This window comes from Dipteris shenzhenensis, chromosome 16 (assembly GCF_047967505.1).
Source record: "Dipteris shenzhenensis isolate YYH24624 ecotype China chromosome 16, Dip_SZ_1.0, whole genome shotgun sequence".
In the NCBI taxonomy this organism is placed as follows: Eukaryota; Viridiplantae; Streptophyta; class Polypodiopsida; order Gleicheniales; family Dipteridaceae; genus Dipteris; species Dipteris shenzhenensis.
Genome location: NC_141611.1, coordinates 32,456,758 through 32,482,867, shown reverse-complemented (window position 1 = coordinate 32,482,867; position 26,110 = coordinate 32,456,758). Strand labels below are relative to the sequence as shown.

At 44.3% G+C, this 26,110-nt stretch overlaps 1 protein-coding gene across 3 annotated transcripts in view; it reads left to right on the top strand.

The window, feature by feature from the left end:
- LOC147892854 (GDP-mannose transporter GONST1-like) overlaps positions 1–16,019 on the top strand; it is an 83,569-nt gene extending 67,550 nt beyond the window's left edge. For all 3 annotated transcript variants that reach the window (XM_087386903.1, XM_087386904.1, XM_087386902.1), the window contains 2 exons: positions 15,426–15,523; positions 15,727–16,019. In XM_087386903.1, coding sequence (XP_087243029.1) covers positions 15,426–15,523; positions 15,727–15,770 — 142 coding nt within the window. In that variant the 3' untranslated portion in view covers positions 15,771–16,019. The remainder of the gene's footprint in view (positions 1–15,425; positions 15,524–15,726) is intronic.
- Positions 16,020–26,110: the final 10,091 nt, after the last annotated feature.

Below are 26,110 nucleotides of genomic sequence, written 5' to 3'. Positions count from 1 at the left end.
TACGGTGTAGGCGACGATGGATTGACACGGAGCGCAGAAATCGACACAGAGGCAAACATACGAAAAAACGGGCATTTTTGGGGCTTTTCAACATTGGGGGGTTTTTAGGGGTCCTCGAAACGTTCGTTTCAAGTGCGAGGCCCGAAACACGTTTCGGGCCAACTATGGTGGACAGCACAAGTCTCTTCCTTGCTTTGCAGAAGTGCCCTACATCATCAGTGTAGATTGAAACCGGCCTTCAATAAATTTAAGGGAAGTAAAGCTAACAAGTAACCAGTCAACACTGTCACATTTGCAATTCAGCAAAAGTATTACCAGCAGAGTGGGAGCTAGAGTGCCCCTGCACCAAGACAAAGACACAGATTGGCCCCAAACCTTGGTACCCGTTTTGGTATTTCTTTACTTAAGGGAGAGGCCCAGAATTCCAGGCTACATAAAGGATACATTCCTTCTTAACAACTGGTGTATTCCACATACCAGTGGGCATCCACATACCTTGCAAAGCCTTTACTGTTCTTTGCTCTCACTACTCTTGGAAGTAGGTCTCCATCCCTAGTCTAGGAAGCTTGCACACAGGCCGGAACAGTCACTAGTAACCACACTATTACCAGTGCCCCTTAGCTATTACCAGTGCCCAATTAGCCATCTATTTGCGCAAAGCAGAAAGGGAAAGCATATACAAGATTTCTTTTCTGACCAGGACTGCCATGACCAATAATCTCTCACCCTACGGGTCCCACATATCTCGATACATCAACTTGATTCCCATAAGAGAACTGGCACAGTGTAAACACCTGCATTTAACCCGAGAGCATTTACTAGCAGCCCACACAAGGCCACTCACTCCCCTTACAAATCACAAGTGCCCCTGACTCATTGGAGTACCCAAACAACGGGTGTAAGCATAACTGAACTGCCCACGGTGCTTTGAAGCATGAACAACCTCTGCAAGCATCCATTGTAATCGTCCTACCAAACAAGTCCCTTAAAAACACAGCCCATTTCTCATGGGTAATCACGAGAAGGGTTGGGCATGCCTTTCACGGGTAGTGACCTTTTGAGCATAAGCATAGAGTCGATGGTCAAGCAAAAGGTGACTAGACTCAGCTTGTCAGAAGCTCCAACAAGTGGCCAGCGATAATGTCTCCCCATACCCAGACCGTACAACATCAAGATTGCCCGGCCAACTTTGCATCCGTACGGGTACTACTGCTGTGTACGACAACCTGAACGTAGGAGAATTGACAATACGGCCGTCCGTACAGTCCCGTATGGGCAGCAGCCCAAAGCCTTCCGTACCTTTGTACCAAGGATTTCGTATGGTTTGGGTGACCTTGAGAAGGCCACATCAACCAACGCGCGCCTGTACACAGCCTGCTTTGTCCCGGCTCACGTGCCCGTACGTCCTTGTTGCAAGAGCTGCACATGAAGGTCCTGTGCATAGCCACAACCCCCGACCTTCTTCTATACCTGTGATCCACCACCCTCATAACGATTTGGCTGCGCACTCTCCTTTTCCTCTCCCTTCTTCCTTTGCTCCAAGGTCTTCCATGCGCCCGTTGGCCAGCTAGCTCCTTCCATGGGGATTCTTTCCAAAAGGGACTTGCATGGGCATGCCATGTGGCAGCCCATGCCTTAGGTTGCCGCTAAGGGATTTCATTTGCCCCGAATCCCCCCCCCCCCTCCTAGTGGGGCCTTTTTAAAACCCCAGCAAAGACCAACTTCAAATCTAAGGGTATTTTGCCCCCTTTCTGGTCCCAACCACAAAAATCACCCCCAAGGCACAATTTCTAGGGGTTCTAGCACATCAAGCAACCCTTGACTGCGCTCTTTGTTTTCCAAGGGTCTTGCCCATATGCAGGCGCCAGAAATCACGCCCTTGTGACATACCCCTCTTGAAACATTTCAAGCGTCCTCGATTGCATTCGGAAATACATGTGAATATACCATCATTAGAGCATGTATGACAAACTAGCACATCATATATGATTGTTTAGAGCCTAGGGTAGCAATCCATATACACTACAAAAACCTCATAGTAACTAGTACATTGATCATAGAAGTCCCAAGGCAGATATACTATGAGCAAGCAGTACCTCGGGGAAACATACAATGTCACCAAGTGACCTCCAGATATCTGTGCCTGTCTGTAACAAAGAGACAGAGGTACTACCCCTCTCTTGAGCATCAGGCAATGCTCCAGACCTATGCTCTATTGAGCCTGAAAGAGCCACAACCAAAGTTGGCTCAAGCTAAAAAGCTTCCAAGTAAAGCTGAAACAATTGAGGTGTATCTTCAGCCACTTTGCATACAAACCAAAGAAACTTTACCTCTTACTTTCCTTCCCGTATGTGCCAATACTTGCTCTGGAACTAAGATATCCCAACTTCTGGCTACACACAGAAGGCATATCCTCTGGCACATCTCCTGAAAAGGTTTGAGAAGATTCACATTCTGAGCATTTTAAATCCTCCAAACATCCGGTAGCTTCAAGGAGTAAGCTACATCATCGATCTGCTAACATACGATGCAAATCCTTACAAAAACATCCATTTCTTGTCACAAAGTTGGCCAAAGAAAGTCTCAATTGCTTTCAATAAAGCATCAGTAGGTCGATGCCCTGCACGCTAGGCCCAACCTGCTTGTAACACCAAAGACGACCATGCATCTGAAGGAATCCATCTCTGAAAGTATAATGCGAATGCTGCTGTCCATCAGACAAGTGATCCTAGAGCCTTGCAGGCTTGCCATCCTCTACATACTATTCCTTCATTGCATCCAACTCAGGACTCAACGCATATGCTTCTCAGACAACCTAGTATGAGTGAGGAAAATATCTCAAGGTCTAATGATCTGTCTGTACAGTGAAATCAGCCCCTAGCAAGTAATGCTTCCACGTAGAGAGAGCAAGAGCCACAGCCAACAACTCTTTCTCATATACTTGCAAATTTCTTTCAGCATCCTACAACATTCTACTCTCAAAGGCAACAACCCGTCCATTCTGCAGGAGGATTGCACCAATGCTGTTTCCACATACATCATAGTGGACAGAAAAAGCCTGACCAACATTGCCATTACCTATAGCAGGGTTTGCTATACCAGCCCCAGTGCCCTGCATACCAAGCATGCCTATAGGAGCTCCCATAATGCCATACATTCCACTTTGCATTCCTGGCTGCACGCCAGTGTTTCCATTCACAACTCTCCGCATTCCAACCGCGTAGTGCCTTGCATACCTTGCATTCCAGGCTGAAAACCAACAGGGTGATTTCCAAACATTCTTTGACCATTCCCAAATTGGCCAGCCACTGCTTGAAACACAGAACCACCATGAAAATATCATGGATGCACTAAGGGATGCAGAATGACTTGCTGTCCCTAATTTTCATGTTGAAAACCATTGCCTTGGCCATACAAATCAACACTAGGACTACGAATAAATTGTTGCAATAAAAGCATCCTGTCCATTTGGCATAGCTATTGGCTGTCCATTCAATGGCATAGGTCCATAAGGCTGCCTATCAGCATTCTGATCATCTTCAATAGAAGCTCCCTCAAACAAAGATTGCCCATCTTGGGAGGACTCCTGTTCCCTATCCCAATGCTCGTCACTATGTGACATACTCGCTGAATTCTCCTTGCTGCAATACAATTACAGCAAGCAATACTTGCAGCAGAGACAACCACAGGCTCACCTCCTTCAAGAAGATGGTGATGTCCCGGCAACGGAACCATGAAACCGGCGTTCAATAAATTAAAGGGCAGTAAAGCTAACAAGTAACCAGTCAACACTGTCACATTTACAATTCAGCAAAAGTATTACGTATTACCAGCACATTGGGAGCTAGAGTGCCCCTGCACCAAGACAAAGACAAAGCTTGGCCCCAAACCTTGGCGCCTCTTTCGATATTTCTTTACTTAAGTGAGAGGGAGGCCCAAAATTCCAGGCTACATAAAGGATACATTCCTTCTTAACAGCTGGGGCATTCCGCATCCTAGTGGGCATCCACATACCCTGCAAAGCCTTTACTGTTCTCTGCTCTCACTACTCCTAGAAGTAGGTCTCCATCCCTAGTCTAGGAAGCTTGCACACAGCCCGGAACAGTCACTAGTAACCACACTGGGCCATACAGTTCCCCATAGCTGTTACCAATGCCAAATTAGCCTTCTATCTGCTCAAAGCAGAAAGGGAAAGAATACACAAGCTTTCTCCTCTGATCAGGACTGCCATGACCAATAGTCTCTCACATTATGGGTTGCACATATCCTGATACATCAACTTTTTTTTTCCCCCTGATACATCAACTTGATTCCCATAAGAGAACTGGCATCACAACACAGGAAACACTATGGCAGTCACACCTGTACCATCCTCTCGAGGTTCAAGGGATACTTTCCATTCCAAGCATGGATTCCCGACCCCTATCTACTCAGCAATCAGGCTGTACTCAAGATGTGCCATCTGCCTAGCAACCACTGCGTGCGTGTGACCCATCTCGTAGAGAAACCGGAAACATATTCCCACACGGGACATGTTACCAACCAAAGCTAGCAAATATGAATTCAAACCCGCTTGCATTCAATGCTCTTTCCACTCTCAGTAGGCATCAATATTCGAAACATTAGCCCTGCGGGGCTTTGCTCTCACACGCATGTGACCGTAAGCATCCATACTCAGTGCAAACACCTGCATTTAATCCAAGAGCGTTTACTAGCAGCCCACACAAGGCCACACGCTCCCCAGACAAATCACAAGTGCCCCTGACTCACTGGAATACCCAAACAATGGGTGTAAGCATAACTGAATTGCCCACGGTGCTCAGAAGCACGAACAACCTGTGCAAGCATTCATTGTAATCGACTTTTTTTTTTTTTTCAAAGATCATTGTAATCGACTTGCCAAGCAAGTCCCTCAAAAAGCACAGCTCAATTCTCATGGGCAATCACGAGAAGGGATGGGCGTGCCCTTCACGGGTAGCGACCTTTTGAGCGTAAGCATAGAGTCGATGGTCAAGCAAAAGGTGACTAAACTCAGCTTGTCACAAGCTCCACCAAGTGGCCAGTGATAATGTCTCCCTGTACCCATACCGTACAACATCAAGATTGCTTGGCCAGCTTTGCATCCGTACGGGTACTGTTGCTGTGTGCGACAACCTGCGCGTAGGAGAATTGACAGTATGGTTGTCCGTACAGTCCCGTACGGGCAGCAGCCCCAAAGCCTTCCGTACCTTTCTACCAAGGATTTCGTACGGTTTGGGTGACCTTGGGAAGGCCACATCAGCCAGCGCCCGTACACAGCCCGCTTCGTCCTCGCTCACGTGCCCGTACGTCCTTGTTGCAAGAGCTGTAGGTGAAGCTCCTGTGCATAGCAACAACCCCCGAGCTTCTTCTATATCCGTGATCCACCGCCCTCATGACGATTTGGCTGCGCACTCTCCTTTTCCTCCCCCTTCTTCCTCTACTCCAAGGTCTTCCGTGCACTGGTCCGCTAGCCAGCTCCTTCCATGGAGTTCCTTTCCAAAAGGGACTTGCATGGGCATGCCACGTGGCAGCCCATGCCTTAGGTTGCCCCTAAGGGCTTTCATTTGCCCCTAGCCCCCCCCTCTAGTGGGGCCTTTTTAAAACCGCACCAAAGACCAACTTCAAAACTAAGGGTATTTTGCCCCCTTTTTGGTCCAAAACCACAAAAATCACCCCCAAGGCACAATTTCTAGGGGTTCTAGCACATCAAGCAACCCTTGACCACGCTCTTTGTTTTCCCAGGGTCCTGCCCCCATGCAGGCCAACATGCAGGTGCCAAAATTCATGCCCTCGTGACAGACATAATCAAGGTCTCGGTATTGGTTGGAGTTGCCTCTCAGGTCGTTGGGTCTGCAATACGTGTGCACAGTGTACTCTTCGGAAGCGCGTTTTCGTGCTCTCTCAAAGAGTGTTATTTGTATGTCTCATTTCTCTAGGCATGAAAGCGAATTCTCCCCTGATTGGGGGAGGGGGCCCTCAGTGGGTGCATAGACCAAATCAGTGGGTACATGGAGTTGCCTCTCAGGTCGTTGGGTCTGCAATACGTGTGCACAGTGTACTCTTCAGAAGCGCATTTTCGTGCTCTCTGGAAGAGTGTTATTTGTATCTCTCATTTCTCCAAGTATGAAGGCGAATTCTCTCGTGATTAGGGGAGGGGGCCCTCAGTGGGTACATAGACCGAATCGGTTGTCATCTCTATTCTCTCTCTACCCTCATCTCCTTTCTCTCTCTATGGTGCATAACTATAATTCCTCGCTAAAGGTTTAGAGGTGGTCTTGTTGGGATTACACGATCAGATAATTGTTGCATGTTACATTGGTATCAAAGCTTCGGTCTACATCTAGCTTGACTGCCGCCAGTGTATGGTTGTGTTGAGATCCGGAAAGGACACACAATTAAGCGCCATGGAAGGTTCGGGAAAAAAGGACAGATTTGAAGACTATGAAGAGGAGAAAGACAACAAAAAAGAATGCTTTCGCCTAGTTAGTCATCGGTTCGTCGCTCACTTTCCGTTGGCGTGAATTCAAGATGAGCAAGACAAAGTCCACCTAGCAGCCCCTCATCTTACTGGTGAGGTGGCTACCTGGTGGTTGGGCCAGTAAGCATACTGACCCAACAACTTATAAGACGAATTTCGTTTGGGCAATCTTTGTTACCGATCTCAATCTCGTTTTCTACCGCCGCAATATATGATTAACCTGGAGGATGAGTTTTCTCGTCTCTCCCAAAATGGGTTGCCTGTGTTGTCTTACAGTAACAAGGTCATCACATTGGCGCAGCAATTGGGTGTGTGTGAAAGCGATAAGTTGAAGCAATCCATTAGGGGATTAGATACTAACATTCGTTTTCCCATTCGGAACTTCGATCCGCCTGATTACGAGCGGGCTAGTTTAGAATCAAGAAATGAGGCTGAACGGGGGTAAGCCCAAGTAGGTCCAGAAGGATTCCAAAGCCCTGCAGCAGTCAATCAATCCAGGGGAGAAGGATCAGAAGGACAACCAGGAGCAAAAGAAAAACAGCCAGTCTTTTGGTCAAAAGTAGTCCAAGCCCAAGATGACTTCAGATGAGAAGGCTAAAGCGGGCATTACGGGAGGCTATTTACAACCCGACAAATAGAAGTGGTACCACCAAGAACATCGTTGCTTTCATTGCCACCACATTGCTGGGCATGGCAAGAAGGATTGTCCTAAGTGGCTTCCCAAAAATGTTGTGAAAGCGTCCACTTCTAACTGTCACCACTGCATTGGCTCTTCCAGTCCTGCCACAAGTCTCAGGTCCAAATGCAGTCTTGCCTGCTTTGAACGTCGTTCTCTTGGTGGTCTTTCAAGGTAAGAAGGAGGGCGATCTCTCAGACCAAAAGAAGGCTCTTATTCGAGCGTATGGCATAGCTAAAGGGCATTAGTTTATTGTACTGTTTGATATGGGGAGTGCATAAGATGCCATCTCTCCTCAGCTTGCCAAGACAGTGAGGTGCACTTTGGTGCCTCATGAGCTTGCAATGGATGGGTTCACACTTGGCTTGCACACACACATTATGCATAAGGCCATAAATTTACTTTTTTAGTTCAGAAGGCCGTTTTTATGTGGGACTTTATACTGACACCTTTGATGGGGTCCGACATAATCCTTGGGATTGAGTGGTTCCGTGAGCATGTATCGACTTGTGATTGGCAGCATGATACCTTCACGATTGTGGAAGGTTTACCTAAGCCAGCCGTGATACGCGGTGATCGGAGCATACCAGGGATTCCTTTAATATCTCATATCCAAGTAGGTCATGCCGTCCGCAGGGGTGCAGTGTGTGCACTTGTTTATGTCCATTGTCAGATAAATTTAGTACAAGCCGCTCCTCTGATGGGGCAAGCAATGGTTGATCTACTCCAGGAGTTCCAAGACATTATGCTCCGGGACGATCTACCACCCCAGCTACCTCCACCCAGACCGGAAGACCATCTCATCGATTTGATTTTGGATTCCACACCTTCAAGTAACTGTCCTTACAACTTTCCAAGTCTATGGAGAGGGAGTTAGAATAGTAGGTGTCTTAGTTATTGCGTGCAGGGTTTATAAGACTGTCATCTTTGCCATTCACTGCACCTATTCTTTTTGTTGAGAAGAAGGATTAGTCCGCATGATTATGTGTTGACTACAAAGCACTCAACAAACATACAGTAAGTAACAAGTTACCTATGCCTGCATTGAGTATATCTTGGAAAGACTCAACGGTGCAAAGTACTTCTCAAAAATCGATCTCAAGAGTGGCTACCATCAAGTCCGGATTTTTGAAGTTGATATTCAAAAGACAACTTTTCGGACAGAATGAGCTCATTACAAGTTTGTAGTCATGCCATTTGGTTTGAAGAATGCACCACCCACTTTAAAAAAAGATGATGTCTCGGGTATTTACAGATTATATTGGAAAGTCCCTATTCATTTTTCTAGATGATATCCTTATCTTTTCAGCTATGGCAAAGCATCATATTCAGGATGTGCGAAGTGCCTTGGAGTTATTGCGCGATAATCAGGCTATATCTCAACGCAAAAAAGAGTGAGTTTGGGCTGATGGAAATCCAGTATCTGGGCTACATCATTAGTGCTCAAGGTATTCAATTAGATCCAGAGAAGATTCAAGCTATAACCAGTTGGGTTGTCCCCACGACGGCTCAAGAGATCCAGTCCTTTGTGGGTTTATGTTAAGCCTACACATATGGATGGGTTCTCATCAACATACGCAGCCCCTCTTACATATTTACTAAAGGGGGTAAAGACATGCAAACAAAAGGTTCATGTCACTAGCAAAGCTTTGCAAGCCTTCCATGATTTGCAACGGTTGGCTACAACAACACCACTCATGAAGATCGCATCTTGGGATGATCCATTTCTAGTAATCACAGATGCAAGCAATGCAGCCATCGGGATAGTTTTACAACAAGAGGATAGGCCCGTGGCGTACTGTAGCAGAAAGCTCAATGATGCCGGGAAAAAATATTTAGTTTATGATAGAGTTTTACTTGGTGTCATTCAGGCATTAAAGCATTGGAAGCCTTTCCTCTACGGACGGACTTTCACAGTCAAAACAGATCACCAAGCCCTTAAGTGGCTTCAGACAATGCCTAGCTTACAATGGAGTGATCGACAGCAACGGTGAAGCCAAATATTCCAGCAGTTTGGGGGAATGATTGAGTACGTTCTCGGCAAAAATAACCTAGTAGCTGATGCCACAAGTCAAAAAGGTTCAATCCAGACCATTGAGAAGGCCACTGTGCTCGAAATACAAGGAAAAGATCTTGATAGTATGAAGGTACAATACACGGATTCAGCAGAGTTTGGCACAAAGTTCCAATAGCAACGACTCTTGCTCCAGGCCTTTACTTATTAGAGGACGGTTGGCTTTTTATAAGAAAAGGTTGTGTGCTCAAAGACAAACGGCAGTTACTTCTTCATGATGCCCACGATGCTCTTACAGGGGGTCATAGAGGTATCAATGGCAGCGCTATTTCTATTGGCCAATGATGCGGAAGGACCTGTATGACTATGTTCAGAACAGTCAAATATGCCAAAAGGTCAAGGCTTCCCACAAAAAGGTGGTTGGCTTACTTATGCCATTGCCAGTATTAGACGGTCCTTTCCAGGACATAAGCATGGACTTCGTGGGACCACTTCCAGCATCTATAGGTAAGCATAATACTCAACGTCTTACTATTGTTTGTTGCTTTAGTAAATTTTGTATGCTTATTTCCTGCAAGCAGATAGCCAGCATTGAAGACGTAGCTCGTTTGTTTATAAAGTATTGGTATCCCATTGGAGGGTTGCCAAGGACCATCACATCCGACAAGGATTTCAAATTCACGTCTAATTTTTGGCGAGCCTTGCTTGATAATTTTAGTACTAAGCTGCAGATGTCCAGTGCGTTCCATAGAAAAATACAATGGTATGGCGTTTGATATTTTAAAATCATATTGTCATGATGATCAAGGAAAGTGGGAGCAGTTTCTTCCGCTTGTGCATGCCATTTTGAACGATCCCTATTCTTTGAGCATTGGTTGCACACCTTACGAAGTCGTATTGGAAGGCGGTTTACATCACTCCTCACCAAGGTGGTGTCTCCATCTCTTAAAGCCAACAAAACCACATAATTTGTGGCAGAGATTATGGAGTCAGTTAAAACCCGCATCACCAAAGCTCAAGCATCGTACGCCAACAAGTCCAGAGGAGATGTGCTGTATAAAGAGGGTCAATGGGTGTATTTAAGAATCATCAAGCAAAGATTGAAGCAGGTGGACAAGTGATGCCCTAAGCTGTCTTTCAGGAGCTTTGGGCCATTCCCCATTATAAAAGAGATCAATGATGTCCTAATGAAGGTACGATTACCAGACAGTTGGACAATGCATAATGTTTTCCATTGTAGCTTGGTTAAAGCCGTATTATGGACCTCTTCTTACCGAGATTTTCGACGAGCAACAATGTGAAATCCTTGATGAAGCTGAAGTTTTGCAGCTAGAGTAGATCCTTCTTCACAAATGTAAGGAGAGAGTTTTTTACCAAGTTCTATGATCATGGTACCCATGAAGCAAGGTGGTTGGACGAAGATTTTTCCGAAAGATTTTTTGGCGGACTAGGAAGCAATGAACCTACTGCCAAGTTAAGGAGGAGGGAATGCCACATGCACCCCTACACTTGGGTGCAATGTGACACACTAGCTACATCGACAAATTGCAAGTAGTTCCTATGATAGGATATTTTGTCGTATGCCATGACCCAATTGTGAGCCCTTATGTAGGGACAGTAAGGCACGAGTTAGGTAAAGTCAGATAGTTAGTCCTTGTTCACTAGTACTCACTGGAGAAAGTAGGTTAGTGTTTCCGTCTTAGGGTTCTAGGTAGGTCTAGGTCTTAGCCTAGGATAGGAGCCCGGAAGGGCCCCCTCGAGGCTGAGCCAATGAGCTCCCATCAAGGGAGAATGGGCTTGGTGAGGGGCTGCCTTGTGCCCCTCCCTAGGCTGCCATTTATGGGCCCAAACCAGCTGACTAGTTTGGGGCTGGTTGGCTCACCCCGCAGCTCCCTATATAAAGGGGGGGCTGCAGTCCTCATTCCTCATCCAGTTGCCCTCCAGCCTTCAGCACTCCTCTAGCCATCCTTCAGCCCTCAGAGCAGCCTCTGTGCCTCCCCTATTCTGGCCCTGATCAGCCTCAGTTTCTTGGCCATCAGTTCAGCCATCTGTGGGAGAAGTACATGCAGACCAGCAAACGGAGTCATTCTCTTGGCTTCCATTACTCCCAGCATTCACTCTCTCACTCACGCAGGAACTGTGCATCCTGGTGGACAGCGCAAGTCTCTTGCCTTGCAGAAGTGCCCTACATCATCAGTGTTGTGGACAGCACCAAGGTCTCGGTATTAGTAGGAGTTGCCTCTTAGGTCATTGGGTTTGCAATACATGTGCACATTGTACTCTTCAGAAGCATGTTTCCGTATTATTTTTCTCTCAGCTCTCTAAGTATGAAAGCAAATTCTCCCTTGATTGGGGGAGGGGTCCCTCAGTGGGGACGGGGACCCAATCGGTTGTCGTCTTTATTCTCTCTCTACCCTCATCTCCTTTCTCTCTCTATGGTGCATAACTATAATTCCTCGCTAAAGGTTTAAAGAAGGTCTTGCTATGATTACACGATCAGATAACCGTTGCATGTTAGAACTCTCTTCCCAGACCGCCCTCTCATTGCCTGACTGTCATGATCATGCTTGGATCCTGAGGTGGATATGCAATCTTGATTTCCATTTGGGGTGTTGTAGTATGTACATACTTCTGTAAAGATGTTGCCAAAACTACAGTGTTTGACATATAATGTACAGGGGTTGTGTGATTTGCACAAATGGAAGACTATATGGGCATATCTCTAGAGATTGCAGCGAGATAGTTGCCTTACAGGAGCATAACCAGCATGGTTATGCAATTCATATGGGGCATTTCGCAAGATATGATGACTTCCTGTGAAACATGCTCTTCAGCCAGTTGTGGCTTTTAGTGAGCGGGATGATCATTGGACTATTATGCAATGCCTCATGCGAGGGGGGATATTTGTGTTTGCTTCGGTCTATGTTCCTCAATCTTTGCATCACAGAGCTTTGATCTAGTGGGAGCAATATCCTTGGATGCAAAATGCCTTTGTCTGTGAGGATTTCAACAATGTGCCACAGCTAGGAGATGACTCATCTGGTCATACGCATATGCTGGCCTCTTAGAGAGTGCAATGGACTCAATTGCTCTTTCAGTTTGGTCTTGTTGACCTCTGGAAAGAGACACAACCTTTGCTTCTTGGTTATACTTTTCAGCATAATGTGCAGTTTTTCCATCGAGCCCAGTCAGGTAATTGGTTTGTGTTTGATGTGCATCAATATGATGCCTTCACTTGTAATATGTGGGCTGATTATACTTTTCCTAATTCAGATCATGCTCCTCTTTCGTTGCAACTATCTTTTTATGATATTCAATAGGACAGATTGCCAGCTATAAAGGTTGCTTTTGATAAATAATAGTTATTTGCAGCATGAGGCTTACACAAATATGGTGCGGGATGCCATTGTTCCTCTTTGGGCACACTGTCGTATAGATGTTGATTACACATAGACAACTTTTGTTACCCGCATGCAGCATGTCATTTGTGATTATGGCAATAATTTCATGCGTAATCTCAGAGAGGATGTTGCCAAAGCTAAAACCTCTGTCAAGAAGTAACCTCTTCAAGAAGTAATAGAGGTTAGTCATCTTCGGGAATTATCTCAAGATGAGATTGCTTGCCTGTGCCAGGCTACTCACATCCTATAATGCAATGATGACAGAAAGATTGAGAAATGGGAGACTAGAAAGAAGAGAAAATTTATTAAAGTCTTTGGAAGACCAAAGGTTCTATACTAAAAGAAACCTAGTACAATGATATGAGGGGTCGAGCCACTAGGTAGGCATGAACACCCATGATGAGTACAAGAAAGAGAAAGGCCATAATCATGATCATAACGGCATCAATACATAGAGAGGAAAGCTCTCTGAGGCAAGGTGTCAATCTTGAGAAGGGGGTGCTGCTGTGTAAGGTTGTGGTGGTGGCATAAAACTTGTGATGGAGCATTGGTGGTTGTCGGCATGTTTGGCTCACTGTGGTCTCCTAGACGGGGTTTTGCGGTGAGCAAGTGCCATTGTCACCCCTGTTCATTTTTCTAGAGTGATTAGTGTGATCATGCTCTGAGAGGAGTCTGGCTAGGTATCTTGATCGCACCTACGTGTTCGGAGCAACAACTCCCTGTGTTAGAAGGCTCTCATGAATGAAGGTGTCAAGCATCTCTGATCTGGGTAGGCGAGAGACTTGCAGAAGTAGTGATAGCGACCTATGATCTTGTAGTACATGGGGCATGTGAAAGCGAAGTGCTCCTCTGACTCCATATCCTGATGATCGCTTAGTGCAGATGCGACTCTTTGGGTATGCCCTCCACTCGACCAATACGGAGGCAGTGATGAAATGGAAGTTTGTTGGATTGATATCCTCAAGGAGTGGGGAGGTGGATTTGTGTATATCCTAGCCTATCAATGAAGCCCTCTGCTGGAATCCGCAGGCCGTGGTCTCTGTAGAAGCTAAGCTAGGCAAAGGGCTTTCGCAGATAAGGGCTGCTCTTCAATGGAGTTTTTTAAGGGCTTGCATTATAAGAAGCAAACTACAAATATTTGCCGGGTAAAGAATTTGGATGGTAGTTGGACCGATTCCAGAGCGCACTAAGGCATGTGTTTCTCACTTTGCTAGGCATTTTAGGCAGGCTGATTCTCCACCATATGCTATGAGTTTAGCTCAACAGGAGCTTCTTCAGCATGTTACTTCAATTCTGTCTTGCAACAAGCTATGCAACTTGGACTTCCTTTCAAGGAGAGAGAATTGAAAGTTGCCATGTGAGCATGTGGGAAAAGGAAAAGTCTGGGTTGGGATGGTCTGACAATGGTATTTTTTCTACAGTATTGGGATGCCGATTTTACCCGCATTACTGTATATGTTAACCATATGTGGGAAACTCAGCAGATGCCAGCTAGTTGGAAGGAAGGATTGGTTAAAGTATTCCTCAAATAACTTGTATGTGAGTCTCTTGCAGTTTGGAGACCCATTACTCTCATGCCTGTCATCTATAAGCTGGTGGCTAAGATGATTGTGGCTCATATCAAGGGTTTTTGGAATTAAGGGTTGTGCCCTAATCACTATGGTTTTATTCCCCGCAGACATACTGCAGATAATATTGCAATGCCTTTGTGGGAATTGAATATGCAAAGTACACTAAGCAAGATGTTCTCTTGCTACATGTGGATATTGCTAAAGCCTTTGATATAGTACAATGGGATTCATCTCACAAACTATGAAATTTCTAGGATTTGGGAAAAAAATGCAGCATGTTATTTATTGGTTACATCAAGGTAGTAAATCTGGTGGCATTTTGGCTGGTGATATCACAGATCACTGGACCCTTTTTCATTCGGTGTGGCAAGGGTGTCCTCTTAGTGCTTTGTTTTATGCCACGTGTACCTAACAATGGTGGCGCCAAAGATTGCTGCATGGTTGGGCTTTAAAGCTCCCTCTTTGGCAAATGGTAATTTTTTGCTTGGGGCTCTTCCGTTTGAACAGATCTTTGCTTGTCGTCAGATTGCTCCTGCCACATTGTCAGCAATGTCTAACCTTGCAGGAGTCTATGCCCCATCTCTTTTGGCACTGCCCTAAATATCATGATTTCTTGCTTTTGCTAGAGGAACGGCTTCAAGCTCATTTCCCCAGTGCTTGCTTTGGCAAGCAATTCTGGCTGTTTGGCTTTCATCCGGTGAGCGAGGGATATGATCTTGTTTTTAATTGGGTCCGTTATTGGGCACTATGGACCTTATGGAAGGACTGCAACCATCGGGTCTTTGGTGATCCCTCCTTGGCTAAGAAACAAATTTTCCAAGCATCTATACAGCAATCATTCTATGATTGTCTACATGGGCGGGTTCTCGATTATTCAGCCTACTTGTCATATAATGATATCTTCTTATGTTTGTAGCTTGCTGTCCTTTTTTTTGGGACTGTTTTAGGTAATATAATGACGATGGATTTCACTTTAAAAAAAATGTGTGTGTGTGTGTGTGTGTGTTTGAGAGAGAGAGAGAGAGACTTCCGAAAATAAAAATTTAATTCTAGACTACCCAAAGGACTCCTTTTCGTGATGGTGGCTTACATTTGGCGATTGACTAATAATTGTTTGCAAGCAGTCCTGTATGCTGACAAGAAATAGTCATAGCTCCCATGTGTTGCAGGGTTTGTATAAACCACTTCTTACTTTTCTTGTTGTAAAGCCCAGAAACATTTCTAATGGCCCTAAGCTGATCCTTTGTTTTCTGCTTTTTTGCAGCTTGGTGGGATCGTTAAACAAAATTCCTATTTCAATTGCTGGCACCATGCTTTTTAAAGTGCCAACCAGTATTACAAATGTAATGAGCATAGTTTTTGGTAAGCTATGGTCTTATTGTTTAGTAGTAGGTGTAATGTTAATATGGTGTGAGAAGAATTGATGGTTTTACATTGTGCTGTTGCATGGATTTGTGAAGCCTTTTGCGATTGTCTAAGTTTTTCACATATGGTTATGGTTGAGACCTCTGAAGCTAGATGATTCCAATCTTTTTGTACTGAGTTCTCTAATTTGTTAATTCCAGGACTCTTTGCAGGTGTTATGTTTGCCAGAGCAAAAATGTCATGACTATGTCTTCAAGGCGCATGTTTTCTAGCATGACATAGTATCACTATGCTCTTTTTGTGGTCATGTTTTCTTATTTCAGAACATTTTGATTCAATGTACTTTTGCAAATTTTCCTTAAACTCGTTGTGTAATATAATTATTCAAATGGAAGTAATAAAGAAATTTCAGAAGTGACTCCCGAATTGACGTAGCATGTGGCAATGAATATGAAATGCATTTCAATTGCAAACCTACTGCACCCAATGCAAAGAAGAGATTCCAATAAACTCTATTGGATTTAACATGTTACTTGAGATGTGTGGAGAGCAAGATTTTGGAAGTCGATCCATATCTTTACATATATAGTGTTGCCATTAGGGATGTGGGGACCATGTTTTTGGTTTAGTTTCATCAAGAAGTGAAAATTTGATGTTGTTAAACATAGAAGATTCATTGAAACATCTTAATATTTTAAACGTTACATGTTTTCTAATAAAACTTCAAAGAAAATATGTGAAAATAGTATTATACTTTGTCAAAGCTATGAAAACTAGGACAACAAGCTATCTAAACTTTTGCCACTGTGTGTGTGTGTGTGTACGCGCGCGCTCACACAAAAGAAACCCAAAGAAAAAATGTAGCAAGACATTGAAGGGAAGTAGTTTTCAAGAGCACAAAATGTTTGGTATGGATTATAAAATCCATCAAGCACAATATATATAACTTTTCTTGAGACATAGAAACCAGTTATAGACTTTGTGTGTGTGTGTGTGTGTGTGAGAGAGAGAGAGAGAGTCACCAAGCTGTAAATACTCTAAAGTCAGTTCTAGTTGACCATTTATTGATCATATTTAATGAGTTCTTTATTTATTTAATTGTGTTCAGAAGGTTATATATTTATTTGGTCAAAGATACTTAACCTCAATTAGAAAGACTTGGCTTTGGCCAAGATGGTTAACTATGGTTAACCAAAGAACCAAAGAGCTGACTTTGGTCAGAGTGTGGACTTCGGTCAACGAGACTTGGCTTATGCTAAGAGGGTTAACTTCAGTTAACCAAGATGTGCCAACCTCGGTTGGAGAGACTTTGACAGACTTTGTCATAATGAAGGCCCTTCGATTGATGGTCAAGTCTCTTAATTATGAGAGAGGGTTGACCTCGGTCGACCAGAGAATTTGTTTTATGTCATGTGCACATGTTTGCTTGGTGGGGACACCTACAGTGACTAGGATTAGTCTGCAGATTATTATTTGTGTGCAAAGCGTTGACCATTAATGGGTGCCATGATTGTGTGCTTTAATTTATGCTTGCAAGTACTAAGAGGGATTAAAGACCCAAGCAATATGGAGCTGAGCGAGTGATTGGGAGATCGCCCGCGTGATCAGGTGCTTTAAAGACTCCAGAGTTGCTCTTAGGTGGCATGTAATTAGGAAAGTAAATAAAATATGGCACTTGGCATGTTATCGAAGAAAATGAGCTGAGAGCTCCTTTGCATATGGATTCACGTATGAATTTCTGTAAGTATCTTGAATGTTGAACTTTTTGTACTCAGAATTTCTGTTGATAATAAAACCTTGGGGGGGGTCCAGTCCGAGATGTTGTCTTGGGTCTTAGTGCTGTGTAGAGAGAGAGAGAGAGAGAGAGAGAGAGAGAGAGAGAGAGATTTTCCAGCAATAGCTTTGTTCAGCTAGCAAGAAAACGAATTCAACGACGTCGATTTTACGAGGGTTTCATTAGTATCAGAGCTGGTGCTTCATAGTTTTCTTAAGCTGTAACGATTAAGAACGATTAAAGTGGAGAAGCAAGTTGGGTTGAGAGGGTAGCGTTGAAGTTAAGTGCTGCGTGCAGGTGACGGAGGCATAAGCGCATACGTTATCACGTTGCCATGGCGCAGTCTGTGACACCGTTGATCAAAATTCGAACTTGACGCCAAAAGTTTTGCGTTGAGCAGTGAATGGGATGAGTAGTCAATGGATTGACGTCGTGAACCTTGTGGGAGCATCTAGGTCTGCAAACATCTCTATCGCAGTCCGCCAATAAGAAATTTGGGAAATTGACGAGAGCGATAAGCGTTGGAGAGGAGAAACGAGTGAAACGAGTTCCACTTGTATGGTAAAGCGTCATGGATCACGTGAGGGTGTAGACGTCGGGCGAATCATCGCATCAGCCTAATCTTGCATAGCTAACCGGAAGCTATTTGACGGAAGGATTAGCAGTGTCCTGTGATACTATGTAGATGGATGCATACGGCAAGTATCGTCGTTTCCTGAGATGATTGCGCAGAACAAAGAACATGAGCAATGCGACGAATCCGCGACGACAACGCCGTGAACATTCTACACTTGCATGATGGCATGGCGCACACGCGTGATGACGTTGCATTGACGCACGTTGGCGCTGACGTGTGCAGGTTTGGTACGCACGTGGCAGACAAATGGCATGCTGACGTGGCCCTGCATCCTAGACAGCTGATGTTGTAGCCAGCCAAACTGTTGACCTGTGGTTAAGCTAAACTGACCACTTAGAGACTTTGATTAAATGTCTAGTCACAGACTAACTAGCGTGTTGAACCAGACCAGTCTGGTTAATGTAACTAGATTGTAACCAGCCTAGTTACTTTGGTTAGAGGCTCAGTCACAGACTAACCGAACCAGAGCCAATTGGTCTGGTTAGCATAACCAGACAGCTACCCATCCAGTTATAGTGGAAAAAAAAAAGGTATCATCTTTCCGTGTTTGTCTGTCAACAGATACAACATTTCTTGTCAAAAAATAGTAGAAAATCAGAAAAAAAAAATCAAAGGTTGTAGAAATAAAGAGATGCATGCTTTTGAGTAGAGAAAAGGGCATTCTAAAGATAATTTGCAATAACTAGAAAGGGGCACATAGCTTGAGGTTAGAAAAGGGCACATAGCTAGAAAAGGGCATTCTAAAGATCATTTGCAATAACTAGAAAAGGGCACATAGCAGATACAACATTTCTTGTCAAAAAATAGCAGAAAATCAGGAAAAAAAAATCAGAGGTTGTAGAAATAAAGAGATGCATGCTTTTGAGTAGAGAAAAGGGCATTCTAAAGAACATTTGCGATAACTAGAAAAGGCTTGCATTTTGATAGGCACTTTTGGCATGAGTTTGAGGCTAAGTTGTCAATGCATTACACCTCTTGTTGAGGTATTTCTTTTTGGAAAGCAAAGGCTGAGTGCATTAGTTGCATACAGTGTGTGTGAGCTTGCAAAACTTTAGATAAGGTGCAGTGATGGCTCCACAATAGAATGCCATACCCTCCCATGAGGAGAGTGCCCGGAATGATCAAGCTATGCAAGAGCAGAGTTAAAGGACTGAGGCAAGTTACAGACATTTACTGGCAAATCTCATGGAGGCCAGAAGGGAGCCATTGTTGCACAAGCTTGTAAATCCTCATGCAGAGGAAGAGCAGTAAAGAGTTTCTTTTGGGGCAACCCAGAGGTTGATAGCCCAAAGGAGATCCCTATATGCAGTTCTTGTTCTTCCTATGGATGATGTTTCCAAGAAGAACAAGAGACCTCGAAAGGTGGACATCAAAAAGAGGAAAGCAGGTAGTCAGGAAGGGAGTAGAATAAAAAGGCTAAGCATCATCATAGTACTTCAAGCTCCTCTTCTTCTTCTAGCTCTACCTCTTCATCCTCATCATCGTCTTCTTCTTCTAGATCATCGATGCCAAAGGATAAGAAGAAGAACAAGAAGCCAGGCAAGGAGCAAAGATCAAGGAGTTCAGAGGAGGAAATCTATCAGGTTTGCAACTTTAATGGCTCGTATGGCCAAACAGAAAAAGCCATGCAATTCATTAGATAATTTGATGCAACTTTTGACAAGGAGAGATTCTCAGAGTCTTTGAAGCTGTGCATGGTTAGTTTGCACCTGGCAACAATGGCTAGTGCATGGTGGAGCACACAGACTACGGCTGGCACTCCTCCAAGAAAGTGGAAGGGCTCAAGAAAGCCTTCTACAAACAGTTTATGCCCAAGTAGTTTAAAGATCATGTCCTTATTGCCTGGGACAGATTGGATATGAATGCAGGAGATACAATAGAGACCTATTAAAAAAAAATTTGGGATGCATTTTTGCAAATCACTCCCTTCAAGAAAGTACAGGTCTGGTGTCACGCCAAAAATTCAGGTTGTGTTTAATACCCAGTAGCAACATAAGGGCAAGCAAAAGGTGTGTGCAAAGTTATCTCCTAGATACTATGGCTCTTTCAGGGTTGCATAAGAGATTAACGAGGTTGCATACATGTTGGCACTACCAGAGCATTGGAGGATTCACAATGCCTTTCATGTGAATCTTCTAACAAAATTTCAGGGACTAGAACCTACAGAGCCAGTAATAGCCCAAAACTTAAAATTTTATTGAAGGCAATAAGATTAAAAGATGCAAAAGTTTTGCCCTAGAAATGCTTTAAATGTCAAAACTAAGCCGAAGTCAAATGTCCAACACCCACTTAATAATAATGATTGAAATTTCATACAAAACATGCAAGTACCTATTGTCACATCAATTTTGGAACCTTGAGAAAAGAAATTGCCAAGATCTTAGGTTTATTTGACGATTAATGCTACTCAATAGGCCCATGCAAAGTTCAGAGCATCAAGGCTTGAGCCAAGTTAGCTCGAAGCTATTAAAGAATTGTGTAGATAAATTGCCAGATGCAATTACAAAAATCATGCTACCATGTTTAAGGTTTGTAGTGGACCAAGATGTATAACTGTGGAAAAATTGATGTAGATCCTACTTTGCAACTTTGTGGTACTATAATGGATAACTTTGACCAAGGTAAAAGGCATAAATATGTGTGTGTGCTTGTATGTGTGGCAATAGTATAATACAATATGGTGCATAGGGCCCAGGGTTGAGGTGGCAGGGCTTGACCATGTGCCACCCTTCCACATAAGAGGATCCATAAGGTGTGTTGTACATAATCCATGGTAGTAGTATTATAAAATGTTAAGGTGGCATGGTTCCTTCATATGCCATCCCTCCACCTAGGCAGTCCCACGCTTATATTTAGTGAGACATGGCCCAAGGACCATGGGAGAAGTAATATAAAATAGGTGGAGATGGATATTATATTGGATTATTCCCTCCATGTAGGATAGGCCCATGTGGGGGGGGGGGGGTGTAGATAGTCCAAGAGTGTAAGTTAAATAATGGGGAAAGTAGGATGAGGTGGCAAGACTCCTTGTGCCAACCCTCCACTTGTTCTCCTAGATGTTTGAACGTATTATAAAATTGAGGAGAGACCAAGGGAGTATCTTAGACTTAGGATATAGGGTTTGATTTATGTGGAAAAATGAGGCAAAGGGTTATCGCATACAATTCAGAATGTGTATCCTCCTAGCCTACATGGAAGATTCCTCCATACACACCATGCATATGGGAGGATGCATTTATTGGGAGAGACCCCCTCTCTTGGCTATAAAAGGAGGGGGCTATTCCTTGATGGGACACACTCATTCTTGTAAAGCCACCTAGCTAGTACTTTGATTTTCCCCCATCCTTCCTTTCAAATAAAGCATGACTCTCTTCCCTTGATATCTCCATCTCTACATTCCACCTCCCATCATGTACATGCTTCTCTTCCCCCTCTCCCTTCCCCCTTGTGCCATAGTCTCTCTCTTCGTTCCCACCCCTCTTAATCCCTTTTCCCCACCCATGTTAGCGCTTCTCCCCTCACGTTCCCTTTTCCTCTATGGCCCTCGAGCATCGCCATGCCTAACGTCAAGCCTCATGCTTTGATTTCTTTTCTAGTTAATAGAAGTGGTATGGTTGTTGGGATACAAAGTCTCCACGGCTAGTGACATACAATCCGTCCGTCGACATCTGTTACTTCTACGACTGTCGTCCGTCGACATCTGTTGCTTTTATGACTATGCGCGGTTCTACGGCATCTTCTGCGCGCGGTTCTCTGTTCTTGCGCTTCCAATCTGTGACATCTGCTCCCGGATAAGCTCGTCTTGAATGATTTCTTCTCGACCTCACTACAAAGGTTTCTAGGGCTCGGCTATGGTTGGTGATGTTTCGACCAAGGAATCCCTTTATACTTAATCAACTCTTTGTGCCACATTTTGAGCTTCATGTTGTCATTCTTTTTGGTCGAAAGATAAACTATCAACAAAGGATAGTGAGTTTGTTAGGTGCTGAACGTCTTGCTCAAGTATTGAATTCTCCCCACCCTCTCCTTCTACCTATCTTGGACTACCGAGAAACCTGGGATGTTTGGATTTTAGTTTTGATATAATGACATCTTGGATCCTTCAATTTGATGGAGCATACAAATCTTCGACCAAGGCTTCTAGTGTGGGTGTGAAGCTCACTTCACCGGGGGATGAGGTGTATTGTTATAGCAAGTCTGTACTTGCAAGTACTTGCAACCAAGTTGAGTACTCGGCACTCATTTTTGGGCTACAAAAGGCACAAGAACATCACATAAAGTAACTTGAGGTGCAAGGAGATTCTCAACTTGTGTGTGAACAAGTTCGTAAAAGGTGGAAGGTGTGGAGCGAAGGCTTGGTTCCACAACATCAACAAGCATTGGAACTTTGCAAACAATTTGAAGAGGTAAAAATTCATCATATTCCCCGAGCTCAAAATTTAGTTGTTGATTTCTTGGCATGTGAAGCTTGTACTTCAATCACATATGAAACGAGTGGAAGCACTGCTCCAACAAAGCCGCAAGTCATGAATGAGAGTGATCATTTGTAAAGAATGCAAAGGTTATGGTCATCATGAAACTAAGTATTGGGCATATTTGATACGAGTTTACCGACTTCAGAACATCATCAGAAAGATCCTTAAGGATTGCTCAAAAGAAGGATGCCAAATCGCACACCCCTTGAAGAAATAGCATGGCAACTATAAGAACTGGAAGAAGCTGAAGGTGATGTGTAAGCTCTCCAACTGTTAACATTTGTCATGGCATTCTTGTTTGCCTTGATAAACAACCTTATGTAATGTCGTGTCTCTAACCCTCGCCTGTAAGATGGATGCAATATCATGCCTCGACCAATAAGGGTTGGTCCTTTTAAGATCGTCTATAAGCTATTCTATGCTGAAGATTCTTTCCGTATAGCATTTCACAATACACCAGTCACACCCTATCCTACCTATGTGTGCTTTGTGAATGTATCTTCACCTAATTTTCAATTCAAGTTACCTCTTTCCATTGTTTGCCAATAGATAAGTCTCATTTCGCCTCTCTCTTTTTCATTTTCCAAGCATGGCTAACATTCCCATGTTCTGTGGTCGGGTTGAAGAAAATCCAAATGAGTATCTTGTGGCCTTCAAGTGCCGTTGTGTTTCTCTTAACTTTCTTACTGAAGATCGTTGTTGGTTCTTCCCACATTTCTAGAGGGTTTGGCTCAAGTGTGGTATGAGAAGCAGGCCAAAGACATTCGCCAAAGTTGGCCGAGGTTGACAATAGCTATGATTGAGTATTTCAGCAAAGAAGAGGAGCCGAAGAATGTGTACCTACAAGTGGCAAACCTGAAGTAGTCACAGAAGGTGAGACAACGCGTCGATATGTGGATCGAGCGACCATGCTCCTGGACCGTTTAATTGCCACGCAGGAGGACAATGCCGGATTTCGAGCTAGAATGACTCAGCATGTGCTGGGCTACCTCGTAGCATGAGCAAGTGATGAATTCTGCCTCAAGCTTAAATGGGAGAATCCAGAAACCATGGTGCTAGCACATGATTGCTCAAAAGTTTGATAAAGTTCAGTCTGACCCCGCTTCAAAGAAGACGGTTGTCCCTCTGCAACCCCCTCGATTCTTGCAACAACCTGGGGGGTCCAACTCAGGGGCATACCCCCACCCCCCATCAGGGATGTATCCACTGCCTCCACCTGAAATGTATGGTCTCCCCTTAGATGCTGACCCTCAACAAGGTGTATATTCTCACCCCTCGCCTAGAAGATTTTTCCAGCCTCGCCCACGAGCCCCCGTCCTTCCTACTCCCTCGGCCCCTCCTGCTAAAGAACCCAAAGTCAATGACCTAGCCAAGGCCCTGAACGATCTTTGGCTTGAGGTGGTAGGCATTAGAAATCAATCCAATCGCCCTCCAAGAGAACGTGCCAATGTTGTGTGCTACGAGTGCCACCAGAAGGGTCATTATCGCACCGAATGTCCCAATATTTTAAGGGTGAATCTTCTAAGTGGATCATGCACCAAGGATTTCGACGTAGAGGTCCTTAAGCTCGGGAAGAGAAGTCGTACCACCTCGGACCCCTCTCTAAACCGTGGACCTGGTCACCCCAGGAAGAAGGTGTCCTTCTCAGACCCCTCAGATGCTGAGATGGCAGACCCATCAACAGAGAAGACTAAAAGATCTCACAGGAGTAAGTGGTCGCCCTCGGATTTTCCTATCGGCTCAGGGCAAGAACACTATTTGGTCGTTTAAGACCTTGCTCATCGGTCTTTGAGCATCACGCTTCCTCAACTAATAGCATTAAGCCTTAAGGTGAGATGTGAGCTGCAGCAAGGGCTCTCAATAAGAAGGAGCAAGAAAAAGAAAGAGGTACGAGAGATTTCTTCCATCTCTGAAGAAGTTGATCAGCACTCGCATACAGTAGATGTCATCATAGATAATTGCCGTGTAAAAAGTGTGTGTGTTGATGGGGGAGCTGCATGTAATATCATGGTGCCTCAAAGGAGAAGATCCCAGTGCAACTAGGTGCCACTGAACTAGAAGAAGAACAGGAGCAGGGCAGTGATACTCTCTCATCCTTGGTGTCTGAATCAATGGAAGATTCAGACGGGGGGGACGAGTTCTCAGAGCAAGAAGTTTACATGATGGGGGTGTCTCCGACCCCACCACTCGCTAAAAGGTAACAGCTAGTCCTCAACAACTTGAATCTATGCTCTTTCCAGACCTCACTCCGAGCGAGAGAGACGAGTTCCTAGAAATGTTCAAAGGTTTCCCTGACCTCTTCGCAAACTAGCTACCACCACCTTCGCCATGTGACTGCCATAGAACACAAGATAGAGCTGAAGCCTGATGCTAAGCCAGTGGCTCATAAGTATTGGAGGTTAGGGCCCTTATAGACCGACACTTTGCGCTCAGAGTTGCGAAAGCTTATAGAAGCTGGGTTTATTGTTTTGGTCCACAATACTGAATGGATTTCACCAGTGGTAGTCACCCCAAAGAAAAACAAGTGGCGGGTCTGCATCGATTATAAGAAACTCAATGTGGCCACCAAGAGGGACCATCATCCTCTACCCTTTCAAGACCTCATTCTTGAGAAGGTAAGTGGTCATGAGATGTATACTTTCTGTGATGGTTACTCCAGGTTTTATCAAATTAGAATTGCCGAGGAGGATGTGCTTAAAACCACATTTGGGGGACTTTTGCATTCAAAGTAATGGTATTTGGCCTCACCAATGCTCCTACTACCTTTCAAAGATTTATGCAGATGGTGTTTGCTCCTTATTTGGGGGTTTTCTTGGAGGTGTTTTTAGATGATTTCTGTATATTCTCGGCACGGAAGGAAGGTTAGGTTGGCCTTCCAAACGGTCAATGATGCAAATGGCAGCCTCAACCCTGATAAATGCACCATTGGAGCCACTCAAGGGAGATTACTGGGACATATAGTCTCATCCGAGGGCATCAAGCCCGACCTTGAGAAGGTAGAAGCTATCCTCAAGCTCTCCCCGCCAATAACCAAACGTCAGGTATGCTCATTTGTCAATCTAGCAGGATACTATCGCCACTTCATTGATCAATATGTTGCTTTGACACGACCCGTGACTACGCTATCAAAAGATGGGGTTGATTTCTCTTAGGATGAGGATTGTGATCATGGCTTTGTACAAATCAAGAGTGCTCTGGCTTCAAAACCCATTCTATGCAATCCTGATTGGTCAAAGACTTCCTATATCAATCCTGCGTTTGTTGGTGAGCACACTCTGGCGGGTATTCTTCTCCAGCAAGGGGAGAATCGGTTCATGTATCCTATTCAATTTGCTTCTCGGCAATTGCTCAAAACTGAACGACGCTACTCTGAGGCTGACAAGCATGCCTTGTCTTTGGTGTTCTGCATTGAGAAATTTAAGCATTATGTGGCTGGAAAGTCCTTCATTATAATCTCTAGCAATGGTTTTGCAAAGCAGGTTCTTCAATCACCAAATCCCATGGGCCGGTTGGCCAAATGGTTGGCAGTTTTACAAGAATATGATTTTTCTTTCAAAATTGTAAAAGGGGGTTGTTCCAACTTGAAGAATGCTTTGATTGATTTAGAGGAGTGCCTCGATGTAACCCTTGTAGCGGCCATAGAAGTTGGGGATCTATGGTATGGTGGTATCTACATATTTCTGACCGCTTTCTCCTTT